The sequence below is a fragment of the Cyrtonyx montezumae genome, unplaced genomic scaffold (genome assembly GCF_038088225.1).
Source record: "Cyrtonyx montezumae isolate F1298 unplaced genomic scaffold, pur_monq_1.0 scaffold_8, whole genome shotgun sequence".
In the NCBI taxonomy this organism is placed as follows: domain Eukaryota; kingdom Metazoa; phylum Chordata; class Aves; order Galliformes; family Odontophoridae; genus Cyrtonyx; species Cyrtonyx montezumae.
The window spans coordinates 27,941,759-27,964,903 of record NW_027072089.1 but is presented as its reverse complement, the minus strand read 5'-3'; the positions used below and the strand labels follow the sequence as shown (position 1 = coordinate 27,964,903).

The following is a 23,145-nucleotide window of genomic DNA, read 5'->3' as shown; positions in this document are numbered from 1 at the left end:
TGACTAGGATGACTTCTGCACAAAATCAATACAGCCACATTGGCAAAAGCAGAATGTTTTACAACTTGAGAAAATCCACAAAGTGGATTGAGTATCTTCTCATCTACCCTTGAGAGAAGAACACAACATGAACTTAGGAAGTGGTAGATTGCCAGACCATGGATTTAAGAAGACTACTGACAACATGGGGGTGCCAAACTGGGATCATATAGTCTGAGAGAGTAGAGCAACCAGTGAACTCTTTTCCTTTCTTCAGAGATGCAAGTTGACATTGCTACTCAGTAAAAAAATAACACCAGAAAATAAAGAATTTCCAAATCCGTCTATCAAGCAGTTTACAGTAATTTCTGATTTTTTTTTTACATTCATCCCTGGTATATGTCATGTACAATCCAAGAACAGAACAACCTCCTTAATAGACATGTAATTCTGTCATTTCAACTTTATATTTCAGTGGCTGAAGACTGTGTACCTCTGAGCCACACTTAGGACAGGTAAAATACATATCAAATAAATAGTTACTTTTAATACAATAATAACAAAAAACATGTGAACAGCCTATGGTATGTGGCATGGTAGGCCAATCCCCACACAGCGAACACGCCTTGCAATGAGTTGCTAATGTTTTTTCATTATTAGAAAGATTGGCAATAGGCAAACACCAAGAACAAAGTTTCAGTTTCAGTTTCTGTACATTAATAAGTGGTAGCAAGTAGATCAGAAATTCAGCAAAACCATGCCACAGCAGCTCCCTGTTCATGTATTCAAATCCTACCTGGCGAACACTTTGTGGCTTGCAAAAAACTGATCTAATTCCTAGAATGCGTTCAGTAAGTGTTGCAAATGTTCCTTTCTGAAGAAAAATCAGAAAATTTACAAGTCCACAAAGCTTAACAAGTCCAGCTCCAAAGTTAATATAATGCTTGATTTTGCAGAAAGATTGCAGTTGACGATTGCTAAATAAATCGTAACATCTTTCCTCTAACCATCTTCCACCAACAGTGAAAATAAGATACCATAACTTCTGGTGTTTGCTCAGAGGTTGGTATTTTTCTGTCTGAGATAAGTTATTTTTGTACTGAATATTCAGAATAGCCTGTCCCACAGTTGCATTCTTAGAATAGACGGTGAATCTCCACAGTAAAAGCCACAGAAATGCTTTAACTTCTGGTTCAATATGAGCCAGCACCCCTGGTTTAAATCCATGAAAACAGCTGGTAAACTGGGACCACACTAGTTGTTCCAGGGCTTTGTTTAGTTCAAGAGCATCAAGTTGACTTATTCTGAGCACAGGATTCACACTATTTTCATTTCCAATGCTGGATGCCATTTCTTCTCAAAACAGTACTTTCTAGAAATAAACACAAATAGACTTTAGTATAACAGAGTATTTCCTATTTTAGTTCTTATTATAGATGTTATCAAAGTTGTAAAAAATCATGAGTAAACATGAAATAATAAAAATGCCTCCTCAGTTATTAATATATTATCAGGAACTACTGAGTCCTTTCAGCAAGGTTTATACAAATAGCGCACAACTGCCTCTCAAAATAAGTTATATTGAGACTATTTCTCACTGATAATAACATTTTTATTCAGTTATAGAGAGCCATGTAACCTCTTTCGGATATTCACAGAACATCACAAATTTAACATTTCATAGTATAAATTAAATAAATAAAAAAATAAAAAACTTCTGTGCATAATCGTAATACTCAACTGGACCTTAAAGCAGAAAAAATGTAAAACTGTAAGATATTTAATGGATAAACAGGGAAGATTTGCATTCAGAATAAAATCTACGTAGACAACAGAGTTAGAAAATATTGGTCCACTAATACTTCAGTAGTTGCAGCTGAAAGTAAAATCTTAGAAATATTAAAAAATGTACAGACTAGGTACAAAAAATAGGGATAGAAATCAATACAGGAATGATAAAATTTGCTAAATAAAGGTATTTTGTTCATTCTATGAAATTAAAGAAATATCCAGTATTCAACCACAAATTATCACAGAACATATCATAGAAGGTAGCATGCATTTTTTGAGTCTTTGATAGGTGCAGGATTGTCCTAATGGCTGGATAATAAATTCCAAGATGATTCATGTATACTAACAACTTCAACAAATGTATCCTCATATTATTCAAGCATTACAGAGCAAAATAAAAAGTTTTTAAAAAATTGTTTGGTTTAAATGTCATCATGCTTGGAATTTTCTGACTGAGAATATAAATACAGTAAATTGCAAGACTAAAATATAGTTAACAACTTCATAATGCAAAACTGCAAACTTATTTTTTTATTTTTTCTTTTGCCTGCATAAAACAGGGATTTAGGAGAAGAGGTATATTTCAGGTAGCATGCAATGTATTTCAGCTTCTAAAGGGGATTCTCTGTATAACAGATAGGCAACAATATTCTGAATAAAGTACAGAAGAACATGCTTCAATTTCTATTTATAAGAGGAAAACCAGCTATAACACAAAAATAATTTGAATAAATGATGTTGTATTGGACCCTATATGTGAATGGGTGCTTATCATACTAAGCATATAAAAAAGTCCCGCAAAGCAATAACCTCATCCTGAAACGGTGCACCAAAGGTTTTAAAATCCCCAAAGGTAAAAACACTTCTTGCATTATTTTTTTCTACGCATACAGAATATGATCTACAATTGGTAACGTTCTTAAGGAAAAATTTGTGCAAAGCTCTTGGAAATACAATTTTTTTTCTTAATGTGTGCAGTACAATGGTGGTTTCCAATTAAATATGACTGGATACTTGGGTGGAGCATGGGATAGTCCCACCTGATTTCTTTAAACCCTTCCATCCTCATTAGCTGAAGTTAGCATAAGACCACCCACTCTGGGCCATCAATCTCCTTGAAGAGCTTGTATATAAAGGTATACCAAGCCTGTGTCACACACTGGTCTTTTCTGTAATAAGCACTGATCCACGGGATGTTTGCTTGGAAAGTGCAATCGAGTCTCACTGCAATAACTTACCTCCTTCACTTTGTGGTCACAGGAACAATACAGTCCCTATTGCACCTTGCCATAACTCTTCAGTGAGTCCAGTCTCAGTGACTATAGACCCTACTGACCTCTATTTCTTACCTCATTACCATTTTAGGAATCCTAGTCTCTGACCATCTGCTCTAGAACCACCTGCCCTTCAGTCTCATGCTTTTTATTTGCAGTCCCTAAAATCTCACACCTTCTTCATTTCTTCTAACACCTCAGTCCCACCTACTAATTTCATTCTCGTCCACCCATTTGAGTTATTCTCTCATTTGCATTCTACACAATTTCTAATACATATAAACCCCCTTCAAAACCTTGCATGGATTCAAAATAGCATTCTCATCAAACAACTTCAATGCTGACAGATTATACACTAAAACTATTTGCTATCACCTCAATCATTTATTCCAGATGTCTTCCACTATTCCAAGTGCTATGAGATACTTCTTTTGTAGATTAATTATAAATAAGATAAGTAGGCTAACTGTGCAGAGTTTTTTTCCATTAGTGTGGCTAGATAATTCAAAGAAATTCAGTAAGTGCAATATGGCTTAATAGGTGTACCTACTGAAGTTCAAGGAAAACATGTCAAACACATAGGAGCACAACAGATCACAAAATACACAGGGAAACATATGTATGGCTGTAGCCTAGAGACAGATCGAAGGGATGGCTGCTTTGGAAAAAAAAGGACTTGGAAATCCTGGTATGGGACAAACTGAAAACAATCATCAGCGCACCCTCACTATAGTAATGCCTAGTGGACTGCAGACAGACTGAAGGATATACTTAACCCCCTCTGCTTGGCACTGCTGGCTTTCACTGGCAACAACTCTTTTCTGTTATCAGAAAAAGAGAAATGTCAACAAATTGAAGAGTCCAGACACTAATACCAATGGGGAGCCCCAATACATGATATATGAGGAGAGCCTGAAAGAACTCAGATTGTTTAACTTGAAGATAAGGTAGCTAAAAAAGCAATTTAATTGTTATCTTCCACTATCTAAAGGCTACAGAGAAGATTAAGTCACACCTTTCTGTGAGATGCACAATGAAAGAAAAAGAGGCAATTGGTCATGTGTTGCAATATCAAAAATTCCTACCAGACATAAGGAAAAAATTGCCTTCATGAGAGAAGTTAAGCACTCTAGTTTGCCTAGAGCATAGGTGCCCAACCTTTTGGCTTGCCTGGACTCTGTACTTAGTGAAGAGGAATTGCCTTGGACCACATATAAAATATAGTTAATGTATATAAGTAACAAAACTTTTTTTTTTAATTAAAACAGGAGAGCAACAAAAACATTAAACTTGTAGAATATTTGATCTTGCTTTTGTGAAATACTAATCAAATATATATCACAAAATTAATTAAAAACATCACAAATTATTTTACACTTTTTGTGAGCTCTTATAGATACTGAAAATTAAAGTTTGTCAGTATGTGTATTCACATAATCACAGAATTGTAGAGGTTGGAAGGGACCTCCAGAGATCATCTAGTTTCTTCTACACTACAAATGTTAACTTATTTAATAACTTCACAAAATAACACAAGCCCATTTATTTAAGCAGGCATAGATAGTTTAAAATATCACTATCCATAATCATTACATTTTACTTGCCAAATGGCACAAGCACATGTCACGTGTAATACACATGTATGTGTGTATGAGCACCCTGTGCTGGCAGGTGGTGCACTTCAACAGCGATGACAGTGGGTCAACCTCCACTGGTACAGACATCTCTGAGTGCTGCACACAGGCTCTTGTTCACCAGCGGTGAAAATGTACAGCAATGGTGGTGACAATTATTGAAAGATACGGTTCCGTAGCTGAGAATGTGCTCGATCACAGTGTTATTGCGCTCACTGTGTCTGCTGTAGTTTCCAAGGAAACAAACAGGAGGCATTAGTTTCAGAGCAACATACATATTAATGTCCCTGACCTTAACAGCCTAACTGTTACAGTGGAATTAGATTTTGTTTACAGAAAATTGAAGCCTCTTTTGAAACAGTCATCCAACTACTGTTTGTCAGCCTTCAAATTTTTCCCCAAATCAACAAGTCTCCTTTTCTTAGATTAGGATCAACAGCATATATATGATTTGTGTTACATTTAATGTTCCCGAATTGCCAACTAGCATTTTTATTCAATTACAAAGTCACTTTTATGCAAACCATGAAGAAGTAAGGAAACTCAAAACAGAAAATTTATATATACATATAAGTATATAAGTATATATATACACACACACATTCCTTTAAAATCCTTTAAGTTATGTTTATATTACTATGTATGGAAATTTTTTTTATCAACAGATAGGCACAAATTCTCAATTTAGGCAATAAAACTGGACGTAATTCCCAGTCTTTCAGATTGCTGCTAACCATACCAAAAGCTTACCATAGATCATGACTGTTTACAAAACCCTGAGCTGCTTAAACATTATATCCATACAGCTTTGACATGTAAACCCATTTTAGCATACTTACTGTTACATACATGCTGAAGTACTGTGCTGTAGATGATACACTTGCTTAAGTATTGTTTTAAGATTTTACTGCACATATAGCAAAGATTTTCCACCTGAGACACGTTACCTATTTCATTTCCTGAACACAAACATTTAAAATGAAAATCTGAAATGCACATTCTCCTGTGAAAAATATTTTCAAAAGCCCTGAAACTATTCATTTCATAAAAGAGGCATGAATTCTGTCTTTTTACCTATTTTCTAGGGAATTCTCATTCTACTCCATATTTACGATGGCCATTTCTTCAGTGATAATAACTGTAAGATAAGTAAAAAATGTTTCATTTCCTCTAAATGAAATCCTCTCAAAATTCCGTTAGATTTTTCATTTTGTATTGATTTCACAAATTCCGGTCCACATGAATAAATGAGAAATCTGTCCTCTCTCAAAACAATGTATCATAAACACAGTCTAAGAATCAGTACATTTCACTTATACTTTTTAATATTAGTTTTAAACTCCATATTGTGCTGAGCTTAACAGATCTTCAAAGGGATGTTATTTTTCCTTCTTTGAAATCTTGTTTGTCAGCATTTACTGTTTTTACTCTTTTATGTATTCTATTTTTGAATTATTTAAAATTTAAAGATTCAGAAATGTAGATTTAATAACTAGATAGAAACAACTAAATATATAAAATATATAAAAGAAATAACTAGATAGAAACCTCCCACTGACTCCTCTTAAAAAAATAAAGTGCACTTTTCTTTCTTAAATAACCTATGTTTTGTCTGTCAACAATCCTACCTGTACAGCACAACACAATGTACAACTGTAAAAAATTGTACATCACCAAGGAAATAGGAATTTTTCCTGGTATATGTTAGTGCTGTTATCGAGCATTGTACAAATTACGAATGAATATATTTTATTTGGTAACATGTTATTGACAGAAAGCTATCAATAGTAATGTGAGTATTGTCAACAGTCTGCCGATACTAATGTAATTATGATTAAAGAGATAACATGGATTTTAGCTATAACACCAAGTAACATCTCCTGCACTGCTGCTATCAATATAAGCATTATTATTGACTTGTTCTGGGACTATCAGTATGAGACATATTACCAGCAGGCACATTTGTCAATGTATTATGCCTACAAAAATTCTACATTTAAATTTACAGGACTGTAAACTTTGCCTGCAGAAACATACAAGTCCAAACAACCCCTAGAGTGCCATTTTTTTTCCCCACAGGGCTATTCCACTATGGATGAGTAATCAAAGGGTACCTACTGTCTCAATGCTAGTGCAATCTCATTCCCCATTTTTCTAGCATAAACATTAAAAGACAGACACATTATATGCATAGGTGTCAAAATATTTTTATTTTTAAAGTATGATTATGAAAGCCAAATAAAAACATTTTATTAAGTCAAAATTCAACTTTGTTCCTTTCTGCTCTAAATTAAAATAGCATTTAGCATGAAAGAAATAGCACCCCAATCACCTCAAGAGATTATGTAAAATAATTAAATCATAAACTCATTCTGTCCAGCCAAAGCATGATGTCTGATCACTGTACTCACGGAGAGATGGACATGATCTGAAAGGACTGCCTAATTCCAACTCAGTATGGATGCAGACTCCAGAATACCTAGACAGATGTTTAACTACAGAGAAAGCACAATCCAGAATTTCTGCTCGTTATATTACCATTATTAGGGTGGTATTTTTTTCTTTCTCAAGCCAGTTTTTATTTCACGGAAGAAAAGTGTAACAACAATGGAGAACAATTTCCAGTTTCCCTTGTATTTTCTCAAGAGGAAGGTGGTAAGAGGGCCAACTATATGTAGCAGACTTGCCAAACTAAACAATATTATATTTCCTACAACATGTCTGGTATTATCCTCCAGAACAACTTTTATTTTCTCCCAGCAGTTTAGTTCATACGTAAACTGAGGTCTACAGTATCTTCAGATCCTTTTCTGTCATTTTACTGAGCAATTACTTCCTGATTTATATTCATATATCCAAGTTTTTCCTTTTTATCTTCAAACTTGCCTGCACTGCATTTCATCTCATTGATTTCAGAGATTCTCTCTAATTCACCAAGAGCATTTTGGATATAGGCCTTACCTGCAAAGAAAAAAAAAAACTAACAAAATGAAAAACTTCCAATCCCTCTTCAACTTAGTAACATAGGTAACTTTTGTAATGATGTGTTCTCTTCAACCATCCATCTCACTAACCTTTTCACCTTGACAGGATAGATAATTACCACGTAAAGGTAATTTTCCAACTTGACACTGATAATATCACCTGATGCTTCCTCAGTTTACTTATGTGAGGAAATTTATCAAAAGCAAGCAGTATTGTACCTAAAAGTTTTTCCCTTACTAAGTTAGTCACGCTTTCTAAGAGATGAAGATTGAAATTCCTCATTAATAGGTCATGTCAAACCATATCAGTTGTTTTACAATTTCTCTCCTGTAGCATTCTTTTTGCTCACACAAATCTTGGATTTCCATGCCACTGAAAAATTTCTATTATGTAACATCTCATTAACATTTATGTTGGTTTATAAACTAAAATACTATCTCAACATTAAAAAAAGGACGGGACATGCAGTAGAACAGATTTTTTAGCCTTGACAGCGTTATTCCGAAGTCTGAAGACTCTGCCACAAAGAGCTCTGCAATTGCAGAAACATTTTTCCCCTAAGTTTCTCACAGTGAATCTAACATTTTATAGTCACTTCTGAAGAAAATCCCCTTCTACTTTTCCATTTGCAAATAATTCTTCCCTTTTAAGTCAGAGCTGAACCTAAAATAGATGCTCACTTACTGATTCCTTCATTTTTTCTGAAACTTTTTTTTTAATTCTAAGAGACAAATGGAAGGTCTCTTACATTGTGTCAATAGCAGAGGGTGGTTTAGATGTCAGTCTGAAATCAATAAACTTTAGATTTAAGATGAGCAATCAAACTATTTACAAAACCTTCCTTAACATCAGCTCTCATAACACAAAACCTAGACCTCAGTTGCTCAAAATCTCATGTTTTATCACTAATTCTCATGTCTTTCTCTTCAAATGTAGAGAAAGGTATCCTCAGAACAGTCTAATGAAGATTCCCAACTGTGCTGTTTCTTAATCACTGTAAAATTAACTTATAACCATATCAGTGCTTCAAATAACCTTACGAAAGATTGATTTTGCATTACTGCTTGGATTTCTATGTACTTCAGCTAAATAGCTATCATTTTGTGAAGAACAAACTGATTATTTGAAATAACTACTAACACTAATTGAAAATTCAACTATACACTACAATCACACAAGACGTAATTTATTTCTAATATTCTTGAGAAAGAGAACTACTTTTAGAAGTAAACACTGAATGAATCTCATAGAAAAGATTTTTATTTTTTTTTTAACTATGGAGTTTGAGGAAGCAACTAGTAACAAATCCCAGAATGCTACTGTACTGGGTCCAGCTGGGATGGAGTTCACTTTCCACAGAGCAGCTTATACATTGCTGTGCTCTGCACTAGGAGCTAAAATGTTGAGACTGCACCAATGCTTTGGCTGCTGTTGAGCAGCACTGGCTCAGCACTGAGGCTCTCTCCAAGATCCCACAAAGGTCAGTAGATTGGGGGTGGGCAAGAGGCAGGGAGGGGATGCAGCCAGACTAGACTGACCAAAATGATTTCCCAATACTGTACTGACATCACACGCAGATGTAAAGGTGGGGGGGCAGGGAAGCCACAGAGAAGGGAAAGGGAGACATTCATTACAAAGGCGTTTGTCGTCTGAAGCAACTGCTACAAACAGTGAGGCCCTGCTCCCCAGAAAATGACTGAACTTCACTTGCTGATGGGAAGTCAAGAACAATTTTTGCCCTTTCCATTCCATGTGTGTGATCTTTTAGAAAGTAACATATGTATGAAACTACTTTTGTCTCAAGCATTTAAGTTTTCATCCTACTCAGATGAGGAAAGGTGATGAGAACATACGCTGCTTAGCTGCCCCTACCAGCATTAAACCACAACATTAACAGTTAAGGTCAGAAGACCAAACACAAGACAAAAGCACACTCAAATCATAGGTTGCCTTTCCAACTTTATCTCAGTAAATTCAGATTTCATAAAATTGAATATAAGAGATTGGCAACTGATGAATGCCTACCAACAGCAAGAAAACGTAACGATAGCTCATTGACTTATCTTTCCATAAACAGTCTGACAGAGCCAAAATATTAGGGCTTCAAGTTACAAAATCAAAACCAGCTCATAAGAGGTACAATTGACACGACACTAATGAAGAGCAATAGGAAAGCGCTGCACTTCTGCAAGCTGTAAATCAGTCATTTCTGTCAGTATTTGATGGAAACAGAAAATCTTGTATCAGTGCAACACATTCTCTCAATGAATGCTAGGAACTGAGAATATACTGGCCAGCGTTAAAGTTACGTAGAATGCTAAGAGTTCCCAATGACATCAGAAAAATCTTTTATCTGTCAGACATTCTTAAAATACCCTAAATGCAAAGAACTAAATCAAACTAAAATCAGAGTTTCTAATTACTACACAACTAATATTTGAGCTATTACCTTGTAAAGTCTGTGATGCTATATTTAAGGGAATAAAATTTCACAGTACATTTGCATTTCCTACAACATAATGAGCACAGATATCAACCTGTCAACTTTTAGGATATGGCCCTATTTTTAATTTAATAGAATAAATAAGAAGAGAAGCATGTCATATACGAGTCATATACTTTGTTCCTATTCTTTACCTCATATTCCATTTCCTCTTCTACCTCTGTTTTATTTCCTCTTCTTTGTAATCCTTTTCATTAGTATGTCAAGCTGCAAACTCAAACTCTACATGGATGAAACAGTTTCATGTGTAAATTCTCATTCCCTGTTATACTAAATTAAAGCTAGCTGCTGTCGCTTTCAATTAATTTGATGATTAAAAAAAACCCTCAAAAGCTTGACACAATAAGTTGTGTGACAATAAAAGCTTCAGAAAAACCCCAAAACCTTGAGCAGGAAGATGGGAGAGCCAAAACACAACTATTCTGCAATACTGAGGCTCCTTCTTTGAAAACAGCAGCAGGTAACAAGAATTGTCTGGAGACATACCTTGTATTTTCTGTTGATAAAATCATGGAAGGTTCAGTTGGAGCATTTGACAGAGCTGCGGCTATGATGGATAACTATAAAGGAACAGCCCCCCGCAATGAAAGAGCAACACCTCTAACTAAACCAGTATAAAAAATTATTACTGCAAGGGATCCCTTGTGCTAGAAAAGTAATTCTCTGCCATTGAGGATCACATCAGCAGGTGACAGGAAGATCCCTGTGTTTCAAGAGATTTGGTTTAAGATGAAGATACCAGATTCTGTTATAAGGACAGATAAATGAAAGTCTCTGATGGACTGCATGTGTAAAAGTGAAAAGGGCTGTACTTTGTGTTATAGAGGTAGAACAAATCATATGCAGCTCCTTTACAGAATGCTTCAGAGAAATGGACAAATGGTTGTTAGTACACTGTGGACAATTATGGCCATAACTCCTCATGTGCTGGTACTGATACTTTACTAAAAAGTAGACCTTATGAATACTGAATTATATAATATCTGTTTCTCACTGTTGTGAAGGCTCTGGATCTCACATAGTCTTATTTATTGTGCACAGAGCCAATGTCAATTTTAAGCATCTTTTCTACAGCCTCCTTGCCTTTCTTCCATTTGATACTATTAAAAAAAACAATGCTTATCTAGCTTGAATTCCCATTTCACAGATCTGCTGTGTTTCTGTTCCACTTCTACCTCTAAGATCGGGATGGATGGATCACCAAACAGTTATGAAGAAGAACCAGGAAGAAGACTGACAAGATATACAGAAGGGATTCAGAAGCAATTCCTGTTCCACATACTCAGAATTTAATGCAGACAACTGAAATTTTGCATGAAACATACCTTAGCCTCACTGTTTGCATACACAGCCACTGCTTAGATTTTGTTTCATTTTTCATTCTTTTTATGTACATATGCAGACCAACTGCACAGTTACGAATATTTAGTGGTAGAAAAGTGTAACAATGCTGATCCACATACTGCACGGCAGAAACATCTTTTAACCTTTTATTGGAAATACATACTAGATGAGATGGCAAAATCAGTATTGCATGGTTACCTCATAATTAATCTTTGTCCACATCTGTACTAAAATGAGTTCTGCATACAAAACTAAACCATAACATATTTACACTATGTTAAAGCCTTGGTCCTTCATTAATTGATAGGTAAGTCTGTTCATTGTCAGTTTTAAGTTCTGGTCTTATGTAGCACAACACGAACAATTGGATCTAGCTATAATCAAGAACTATTAAGAAATATAAAGAACAGGATTTTATTTGATATTTGTGTATCATCTTCTTAAACTCTAGTTGTACATAAAAATATAATGATGCAATTTCTGACAGTTAGTGACTCCATCCCATCTTAATTCAACTGGATATTACCATCTTCTCTTACAGACCAGCACCAACACTCTGAACAAGAACAGGATGAATTGTTCCAGTACGTTCAAGGAACAAAACAAACCTGCTTCAATTTGTTTTTCTCTACATTTGGTACACAAACAGCTGAGCACAGCATCCAGTGAGACTTGTTCGGTATCAGTAAGAAGAGTCTGAGGGTCAGGAAATAAACAGGTAACCACGAGACTGGCTGCCTCTGAATCTCAGCATCGTATCACATCTGCTACTAGTCCACTGTAGGATAAAAAAAGGAAATTACATGACTAACAGAAATGCTCTTTTAGTCTTCAAAACAGATGTGCCAAAGCTGCAAAGATAACATCAAAATGCCATAAATCAGAATAATTAACTCTTTTTCTGTCTTAAATTAAATTAGAAGAATTACTTATACAAGCCAGCTGTTGTACTCATGCAGCCTCACAGGTGTGGGGCTCCTCTACATAAGGAACACTTTACAATTCCCCCCAACTCTTACCTCTTTGATATGACTGCAGTTTGAAATGTTTGGCATACACAGTGACTAACAGAGTTACTGGGAAAATTAGATGTGTTCACTGTCCCCAAATCTTGACAGTTTTATTACCTGGTAATTACAGTAACTTTAAGCACACATGGGAAGACTGATATGCTTCCACCACACACTCTTCAACACTGTAACTTCACTAGCATTTTAGAATCCACTAGGACTGCATATAGGTATTATGAGTTTGGAAGGATAGCAACTTTCTTACTACGCAATCACCTCTGACATCTTCTGCAGTCTTTCTGCAATTCCGGCATGAATTCCCACTCATGACTTAGTAATGATCCACAGAGTCACGGCTGTCTGTTAATTTCCTTTCCAGGAAAAGTCTCTTTCCTCTATGCCAGTCCTCTAATGCGGTATCTCCTGTCTACTCCACTGCTAATACAATTTATAACGTTGGTTTTAAGTAATATTATTTTTGAATGTCTTTTTCAAGCTTTCTTAGAACTTGAACTTGGATTATTTCTTTCCCAATTCCACAGCCAATATTAGCAGATTTTGAGACTGTGTAGATAGCAGTAGCAGACAGAACATTTTTAGAAGGGTTTTTTTCCAGGCAGATTGTGATACAAACACAACGGATGTGAAGCCACTGAAATTTTAAAGCCATTCCTGATATGTCCTAAAAAACTTGCAAACTCAGATCCTGTGCCTGGAAAAGTTCACATTTAGGAACCAATCACTGTTAGGAGGAAATATATCTTAAAATTTTCTAGAGAAATACTGACTTTAACTGGCCAATTGAACATCAGCCAATTATCAAAGAACTGTAGGGGTCAGAAGGGACCTTTAGAGATCACGGAGTCCAACTCCCTGCCACAGCAGCTCCCTAGCCCAGGTTGTACAGGTAGGCATCCAGGCGGGTCTGGAACGTCTCCAGAGAAGGAGACTCCACCACCTCTCTGTGCAGCTGTGCCACTGCTCCGTCACTGCACTGGGAAGAAGTTCCCATGCACATTTGTGCAGAACTTCCTACGCATCAGTTTGTGGCCATTTACCCTCATCCTATCACCATACACCGCTGGGAAGTGTCTGGCCTCATCCCTTTGCCTCCTGCACCTTAGATATTTATAAATGTAATTTTGTAATTACATTTAAGTGCAAAAATATCTTTTTCGTTTTTTGTTTCTTAAGACCTTATGCTACACATATTAAAGTGTATTTGTACAGAACTAAGTATATAATGTGTAGGAATAACGTACACTTTACAGTACCTACAGGATGGTCTTGAGTGATCTAAGGAAAAACATGCCTCTTTCAAGGCTTGCATGAAAGGAGGGTTTTTTTCTGTCATTCTGAAGTAACAAAAAAATATATATTCTTTTTTTTTTAATTAGAAAATACATGTGATAATAGGGGAAAGAAAAATAAAAATACTAATCCCTTTTTAAAGTTATTATGTCCAATGTCATCTAGAGCAGGATGCCCAGGACTTTTTTCATCCAGCTTTTGAATATCTCCAAAGAAAACAACTCCACAGCAACTCCTGGCAATGTGCTCCAGCGCTCCGGTGTCTACAGTGTCTCCATCAAGTTAGTTCAGGGGGAAACTTCCATGCTGTAGTTTGTGCCCACTGCCTCTTGTCTTGTCCACAGGCACCACTGAATAGAGCCTAGCTCTGTTCTCTTTGCATCTGCATTGCAGCTATACATATGCCATATGTATATGCCATGAGTTTCATCCTAAACCCTTTCCTGTCTGGGTTTACAAGTCCTAGCTCTTAACCTTTCCTCATACACAAAATGATCCAGTCCCTTAATTGCATTTGTAGCCCCTCACCAGGAGCTCCTCATTTTTCTACTACTGGGAAGCCAAGAAGAAAAGGCAGTATGCTCTAGGTCTGGCCTTACCAGTGTTGAAGAGAATGAAAAGACAACTCAACCTTGACTACCTCCCTCAGTCTGCTAACACTCCTCGTAAGTGAACCTAGGATATCTTCAGGATACATTTATGGCACGTCCTTACTGTTGGCTTGTGTTTAACACAACCTCCAGGTCATTTTCTGCAAAGCTGCTTTCCAGAAGGTTGAGCCTAATCTTGAGCTTGAATGATTATCTCCTCCCAAAAATCAGGACTGCACTCTGTTGAACTGATGAGGTTCCTTCCAGGTAACTTCTCTAGCCTGTCAAGGTCACTGAATGGAAGCTCAGCCCTCTGGTACAGCCACAGTATCTCCTTGTTTGATGTCATCTGCAAAATTACAGAAGGTCCACTGCCTAATCATCTAGATTGTTAATGAAAATGTTAAACAGGACAAGACACAGTACTAACTATAGGGTACATTCCTAGTTACCTACTGACTGCTTACTAGCCTTTGCACTGCTGCTCAATCATTCTCTCAGCCTGGCTGTTCAGCCAGTTTTCAATCCACCCTCATCTGCTCAACCTGCCCACATATAGATGTGATGGCATTATGGGAGACAGTATCAGAAATCTTACTGAAGTCTAGGTAGACTGTAACAGGTTATTGGGTTTGTCATGCTTGCCTTTGCTCCCCTTAGTGAATCTATGCTGACTAGTCCTGATCAGCTTCTTGACCTTTACATGCCTGAAAATGGTTTCCAGGATTTATGCTCTATCACCATCAAGGGATCAAGGTGAGGCTGGTCAGCCTGCAGCTACTTGGGTCCTTCTTGAAAACAGGTGTGACACCAGCCTTCTTCCTCTCCTGAGGCACTTCTCAGACACCATGATCTTTCAGATATTTGGGAGTAGCCTCACAGTGACATCAGACAAGTCTCTCAGCACTCAGGGGTATCTCTCACAAGGGCCTGCAGACTTCAGCACATACAGTTTGTTCAAGTGTTCTCTGACTTGATATTCTCTCTTCTGTCAAGGGCACAAACTGTGCCTAACCTTTTCCATGTTATATGTCACCACAGTTTCTACCTCATTCAGCAGCCTCACAATTTTCCTGTTCTTTTTTTGCCACTGATATAGAGCCTGTGACTTTCAGCTTCCCTTACCAAATTCAACCCCAGGCAGGCTTTGAATTTACAAACGGCACCCCTACAAGCTCAGACAGTGCCTCTATATTTCTCCTGTCCCTGCTTCTTCTGTCTCTATATTGCCATATCTTTTTTGTTGGTGTTTTGCCAGTTCTTTGTTCATGCGTTCAGGACTGTAGGCATATTTGCCTGATATCCTACTCACTGGGATGGACCTTTCCTGTGCTTCATGAACAACACTCAGCTGTCCTAGACTCCTAGAGGCCTTGTCCCATGTGACTCTTACAAGCAGATCCCTGAACAGTCTGAAGCTTGATCTTCCAAAGTCCAGGGTTGTAAGCTTGCTTACTAATACGTAAACCTGTATTTCTATTACTTAAACCAGGCTCTCAAGAGAAAGCAGGCACAAGAATAACTAACTAACTGAATAAGAACAAGATTGCATTGCTTTCGACCAAGGAGCATATAGCTGAAAAGAGATGCAAACTCAACTGGGACAAACAAACACACTGAACTAACTTATTAGAAATGTACACTAAAGAAAACATGCCTCCCTAAAAATCACTCAATGTCAAGTTTTAGAAATCACATTCTAAAGATAATGTAACAGAATATATCAATTACAGAGTTAATACAGAACAAGTTTGTAGTATTTGAAGAACATTTTCTTCTGTTATTTTTCAGTATTAAATTATTCATGTTTGTCTGTTTCTTTATTGATATTAAAGCAAATCATGCTTACAAGCTAATTAAATGAAGCTGCATTTAAGCCTAGAGTCTATAGATGTTTGACAGATTTATTTATTTAAAGATCTTTTGATTTCTGGTCTCACTAAATAATCATGGAAACTGCAGATGCAGCAGTGGTATGGATTTCTTTTAAAAAAGAAAAAAAATGCCAAAAAATATAGTCCATTATAACCAACACAGAAAACCCATCATTGGTAATAACCTTATTACATCACAATCTGACTCTGCTGAATGATTTGTCCATAGTTTAACTGACTAATTTTCCTTCAGACTTCATTTCATCCTTTCCTTCCTTTCCCTCTCAGTACTTTCAACGTCATAGCTTTAAAATGACTTGAATATGATAAGGAGAATTAGTAAAAGATATTCTCACTTTACCCAATTTTTCATACGTAATTAAACATTTTACTTCTGAAAGACCATGTGTTAGATTACTTCAACAGGATACATGTTAATACAGGATTCAGACATCATTCTCTCTCCCTCAATTATCTACATCTTCATTCATTTAACAATATATACATAATCAATATTGATTGCTATACAGACATATGATATTGATACTCTGTAGTCAAACCTGCCTAATTCTTTCCTTCCCAATTGTTCTCTGTGTTGCTGCAATCTCCAGTAGTTTTCAGAACTATCACTGTAAAAGACTATAAGAGATAAAACACTAGACAAGATCAAATGTCTTTCTTGACTTGCACTGCAGTTATTTGATGTCAAAAGCATAAATGGAGGTCCTCAGATTCATAACAATGTCAAAAAACCTTCAAGAGTACAGAAATTACCTTTCCCATTCCATTGTACAAAGTATCTAAGGAACTCTTTATGTGTTATCAATAACTGTTTGCAAGTTTTAATTGAGTTTTATTTAGTCTATCAAAGGAACATTTGCTTCCTACATGTCCTGAATCACAGTCAAAGCTTTTCAGTGAGTCACTACCTTCAATAACAAAAGAAGTGACATCCACAGTCTCAAGAGGAAAATATATATATATCCAAAAGGAGACAAAGGCACAGAGCACTCAAGCAAACAAGAACAAAAAAAAAAATCCTTCACAAACAACAATCCCCTTGCTCAAAAGACATTCAGTTTGGAATGAAAAAGAAAGTTAGATACTTAAAAGCCAAGTTATTTTACCAGAACAGTTGATTTTGCTCCATTTAAAATTTTTCGAACATTCAATAACTGAATCTACCAAATCAGACCAATTTCTCTACACATATTAATTAACTTATTTTTTAAATTAATTTATTTAATTTGATTTTTTCAGTTTATTAGCCAACAAAGCCATCAATGATTATTTGCATTTTTACATAATTACCTGTAAATAAATCACTCCCCTTACACAAGAAAATCGAATCAGTTTTACTTCATTGATAAGGATTTGAATCTTTCTTTTTTGGATTAATTTAATTAATCCCCCAACATTAGATGGGGCATATCATTCACAATGCCTGAAAGTCTCTTAATTGGTGAAAGCATTTACATAGCATCTGAAGGTCCACTATCTGAGAGACTGAACTTTTCTTAACAAAGTTCAGAGGACAGTATTTTATGCGCTTGTGCCATTCTAAATGTTTCTAAGGACAGATTTGAAAGACTTGAATATGAGTTCATTTAGAAATATCTCATTTCACCAGTGTTACTTCACAGCTTTGAAACACCTTTAACACAAGAAATTTAGCCATTCAATGAGAAGTCTGATTTTAAACTGTTTACCAAGTAATGCCAACTTTACAACTTTCACTGTTGTAAGTTTTAATGGTAATTAATTTTCTTCAACTAAGTTCTAGAAAAGACAACCTCAACAAGTAAAAATAAAAATTTGGACCAAAGCAGGAAAAAGTTAAAGGGATTTAAAGTGGAAGCAAAACTCTAGGCCAGAACTTATTTAACTGTTTGAAGTGTAATTAAAGTGTAAATGCACAAACTATTAAAACACAATTAAATATACAAATAATATTGTTTTCTTAACAATAGATTTGCACAGGTAGATAATCTTCTAATACCTTTTAGCAATAAAAATTTTCTTTTCAAAGCATTACTATAACATATAATATAGTAAGATACTGGTAGGATTTACATTCTTTTCAGAAATGGCAATTATTCTGAACTAGCCTTTTTGTGGCATACTATGTCATGTACAGCACTGTCCACAAGCATCACTACAGATCTAAGCGGTGAAATACTCTCTCCAAAAGGAGGACATGTGAATAATATGGCTTTTTAATTCCAAAAAGTATTCCTATAAGAGTATTAGTGATCAAAACAGATGTTCTAATAATGACAGTCATCTATTTCAATAATACTAAAGTGTCTCAAATCCCTCCAACACTCTTGACATTACGTGCCTTACTGGTCTATTCCACTTCTACAAAAAAAATATGGAAAAAGTCTTCTAGAGGTTTCATTTATAGATCCCACAGGTTTGAAGTTATCCACTCCACTCCAGATAAAATAACTGAAATCGATGACTTCATGCCCCTCCAACAGACTTAAAAAGGAGAATTCAGAGGTGTGCACTGTTACTCCCTTTGACAGTTTCTTTCTACTTTAATTCATATCCCAACAATGACACTTTTCTCAGCTGTTTTCCTCCTAATCCATTCTTTACATAAACTAGTGATGATAACATCCTACAGGAGATGAAAAATTGCTATGATGAAACCTAGACAAAGAGAAAATATATCTGTAAAAGAAAGCACTGATGGAATACATCTGAATATAAAATAAAAACAGTAGTAGTCTTAGAAATAACAGTTTATCAGGAACTGCTGCTCAATCACGTATTAATAATGGCTCCAAAAAGTTAGACAAGAATTCACTAACTTCCAAAATATTTATCCATTTGTTTTATTTTACAGGAATCAGCTTTTACAACATTACTGACCATACTTCAACCTTTGACTCTGATGAACTGTTTCCTCCTGCCAGCAGTCAGAACATGAGACAAGAAATCTGGATGGAAGGAAATACACAGTCCTCTGGTTCACAGCAGAAAATGTATCATGAACTGGAATTCAATCATCCTGCCAAAATAACTTGGCCATTCAGACTAAACCTGCATTAGTTTTGGGAGAAGCCATTGGTTGGCAACTGAATGCTAACAGGCTGCACATGACCAGGTTAAAAGAAAGTGGAAGATTAACTAGCACCCCAGCAAAGAATATCCATGCACTAAGCCATATTGTGCTTACAGGAAAGATTTCTATGACCGCGTTGCAAATCCAACTGACATCGATGTAACAATTTGGACAAAAACAAAAAACATTTCTGCCACAATTCAAGGCGCTGTCCTCTCTAATGTTTTAAGGCTCCCTCCTTTCTTATGCTTTCGGCCTAGCCGGAAGCCTCACAGCCTGTTTGTGCAGCTAGGCAGGCAGCAGGGAAAGAACTCCAGTGGGACTCATGGAACCGCAAAGCCCGGAGAGGCCATTACGAGAAGCAAAGCGTTTGCAAGCAGGGCCTGGGGCTGACCCCACCGGCCCGCGGCCTAGAGCTTACCCGGCACAGGAGCAGCCCCTTGCCGGACCCAGGCGGGCAGCAGGCCCCGCACAGCCGCGGTACCGTTCGCCTCGCTCGGCGCCGCAACTGACCTGTGCCGCGGGGCCCGGGCCGCGGCTCTGCCTCAGGCCTCGTAGCGAAGGCCCGCACGGACGGAGCCACCACTCGGCCGCCTCCCCGGACCCAGTCCCGCGAGCCCGCACCGCAGGGTCACAGAGGCGGCGGCACAGGCGATAGATGCCACAGGTGACTGCCTAGAGCGGCTGCACAGGAAGTACCTTCGGACACAGAGATGACGCGTTCCGATCGCTCTCAGGACAGCGTTCGCGCCGCGGAAGTGATTGACTGACAGGTGGGGGAGCAAATTAAGCGAAAAAGGGTGAAGCGGAAGAGCCAATGGAAGAGGGCAGGGGGCGGGACGTTGCCTATGCCGAGCCGTGGCGGCCCACTAGCTGCTTGAATGGAGGTTATGGTGCTGCTGGGGGCTGGCTGTTCTGGGAGGTTAGGCCGAGCAGCCTGGGGCCTAGAGCAGCGTGAGGAGCGGCTGTGGCCGGTGCAGGCGGGCTGAGGGGCGGATGAAGCTCTTAGTGACAGGACTTGTAGGCCTGGGAGAGGAGGAACGGAGCAGACTGGAATGGAAATGCGGTAACAGCTTGTAAGCACTGCAGGCAGTAGCGCTTTGCTCCAGCGGTGCGTGGTGCACGGCTGATGATGGGTCACTGGTAGCAGTGACATGTTACGGTCCTTTCCAGGACACAGAATATTTGGTCTGTGGGCAGAGCAGCTGCTGCTGAGCACATGCTGGTAGTAACACTGTAGAGGTGAAAAGAATAAGTACTATTTGCAAGTCTATGGAATATGTGTTTTAAAAGTAGATTGCAGTCTCTTGGCTTCTCAGAGAGTGACTAACCTGCAGTGTGCATCAAGAAGTATGGAAATAGTTCACTTACGTTCTCACATACAGTTCTCATTTATATATTTTTTTCTATATAGAATGTTTGAACGTAATGCACACTTGGCTGATGAGAAGTTCATTAGGAAGCATGGTCTCTTGTGAAACCTGATAGTAACCTCTCAGTATCTAAAGGGGGACAATGAGAAGGAAGGGGGCAGAGTCTTTATCAGGAGGTGGGGAAATGATTTCAAGATAAAAGAGGGGAGATTTAGATTGAACATAAAGAAGATGGCTTTTCCAATAAGTGTGGTGAGGCACTGGAATAGGTTGTGCAGAGAGATGGTTGATGAGCCATGCCTCGAGACATCAAGATGAGGCTGGACTAGGCTCTGAGCATCCTGATCTTGCTTTGGATGTTCATGTTCATTGCAAGGGAGTTGGAGTAAATGACCTTTACAGGTCTATTCCAACTCAAAAGATTCTATGATTTCATTTTAGAAAGCAAATTTGAATTAGAAACGTAGAGAAATTCTTTGTTCAGGGCAAAAAGAGCTGTATTGGTGTTTAAAAATTCCGTACAGGGGAACCCTACATTCAATGGGCAGACCACAATAAAACAATAGATGACCTGCAGCTCAAGACTGAAGCATTGTACTGGAAACTTTGCTTTCTAGGTGAGAGGTTGTTTCACTGACCATCTCTGTTGGCCATTTGAGGTCTCAGAATGCAAGTTTGCAATGCTTTGATAAGCTAGTTGTCAATGCTTGAAACAAAGAGTGTAACAAGCGTAATTAGAAAGTGAATTTTATGTGCTACATAACGGTATTGAAACTAGATGTAAAAGATGAGTTTCACAATATTTTGTCAGTATAGTCTTAATGAACCCACCTTCCCTCATTCAAATTCCTGAACACTAAGCATGTCTGAAGTTTGTCTTCATTTCTGTACTCATCTAACAGTTGCATTCCCACCTGCTGTTCCTTCTGCTCTCTTCATACGGAGGTCATCTGACCCCATGCTTCTGAGAAACCTTTCTCCTTCAAGATTCAGTGTGGATGAAGATAGCAAACTCATTTCTGATGGGACCAGTTTTGCAAACGAATGGCTGGAAATTGGTACCCTTAGCTTTTTCTAAGCTGCGTTTGATGAAGGTTTCCTAATCTGTACTACAGTGTTGAAATAGAGGGTTTTCACATAGACGTAATGAAATGGGTAGCAAACTAAAATTACCTTTCTCTGAAAAACTTTTAAACACTCCTGCCATGCAGCAAGCACTTGAATTGTTCTGGTTTCCAATTGTTTCAATAATCAAAATCTTATTTGTAGTGTCTTTATAGTGTATTTCACAGATTGGGAATTTAGTCAGTGCAGTTAATATTCCTCCTGAAGCAGAAAACCACAAATAAAGGACTGAAATATGAAGATGGAAGAAAAATGAAAAGCTAGAGCATACCTTTGTCCAAGGTTTTCATTGTGTCTAACCTTCTCTGTCACTCATATCCTTCTAATTCTTTCAGGAGATGATAGCAAAATGTTCTCTTGCTATAGAAAAGCATTTTCAAATTTCCATGCAACTGCTTGAAACATGGTGATGCTTTTAAAGCAGACATTTTCCATGGCCTTAACTGCTCACAGGTCTGTCCTGAAACCAAAGTAGCCACTGTGCATACCTAGTAAGTACCGTTCATAAACATTTTTATAATGTTTGACCTAAAGAGTGACCTGAAGATTAATGGATGTGTTGTATCAGTTTTAATGGGCCTCTTCTCCCTGGGTTGCACACATGTGACTCCCATTAGCCTTAATGGGAGTTATATGTGTGCCTAGAGGTTAGACAAGACCTCTAAAGGTGCTGTTATGCTCTGTTGTATTAACGATCTCATAATTGCTGAGGTGCTGCACCTTTGCATTGAAAGCAAACTAATTAAATCAGTGTAGTGTAAGTTGGTATACTAACATACTTCGCATGCATATGGTTATTCCTGAGACTCCCAGTATATAAAGATACAGGCCAAATCAAATGTGGAATTTACATATTAAATGTGACCTGAATTTGTTTATAAATACCTCTTTAAAATCCAAATGGTTTTGTGAATTTGATTTCTAAGAAGAATGACTGTTCATGCTAATACAGGGGAAGAAGATGAATACAATGTTTTATCATTAATGTGTGTATTGAGAAAAGACACTGAACTGATTTTTTTTTTTTTTTTTGATGTTCCAAAGCATGCACTTTAAAAAATGCAGTTAGGTCTTGAGGATTAATCTGAATTTTGATGTTGAATTTTAATTATAGCACTGTTACTCATTTCTTCCAAGTGCTGTTAGACAAAGCACTTCACCTTTCTTTGATTTCCCCATATGTAAAATACCGGCTTGATTCATAGAGTTGTAGACATGAATTAATATCTCTTCTATGCTTTGAATACATAAGATTTGCCCATCCAACTCTGTTCTACTG

At 37.2% G+C, this 23,145-nt stretch overlaps 1 protein-coding gene across 2 annotated transcripts; it reads right to left on the bottom strand.

The window, feature by feature from the left end:
• Positions 1 to 234: 234 nt before the first annotated feature.
• Positions 235 to 19,954, bottom strand: PEX2 (peroxisomal biogenesis factor 2). 2 transcript variants are annotated; one of them, XM_065752521.1, is made up of 2 exons: positions 19,882 to 19,954; positions 235 to 1,351 (listed from the first exon to the last, which is right to left on the bottom strand). In XM_065752521.1, exon 2 carries the CDS (start codon positions 1,328 to 1,330, stop codon positions 413 to 415), a length of 918 nt encoding a protein of 305 aa, XP_065608593.1. In that variant the 5' UTR covers positions 1,331 to 1,351; positions 19,882 to 19,954; the 3' UTR covers positions 235 to 412. The 2 variants fall into 2 exon arrangements, with proteins under 2 accessions (XP_065608593.1, XP_065608594.1); XM_065752522.1 differs by lacking the exon at positions 19,882 to 19,954 and adding an exon at positions 19,176 to 19,302.
• Positions 19,955 to 23,145: the final 3,191 nt, after the last annotated feature.

Excerpts from the sequence above, each read along its gene's own strand:
- PEX2 (XM_065752521.1), bottom strand. The coding sequence starts at position 1,330 with ATGGCATCCAGCATTGGAAATGAAAATAGTGTGAATCCTGTGCTCAGA.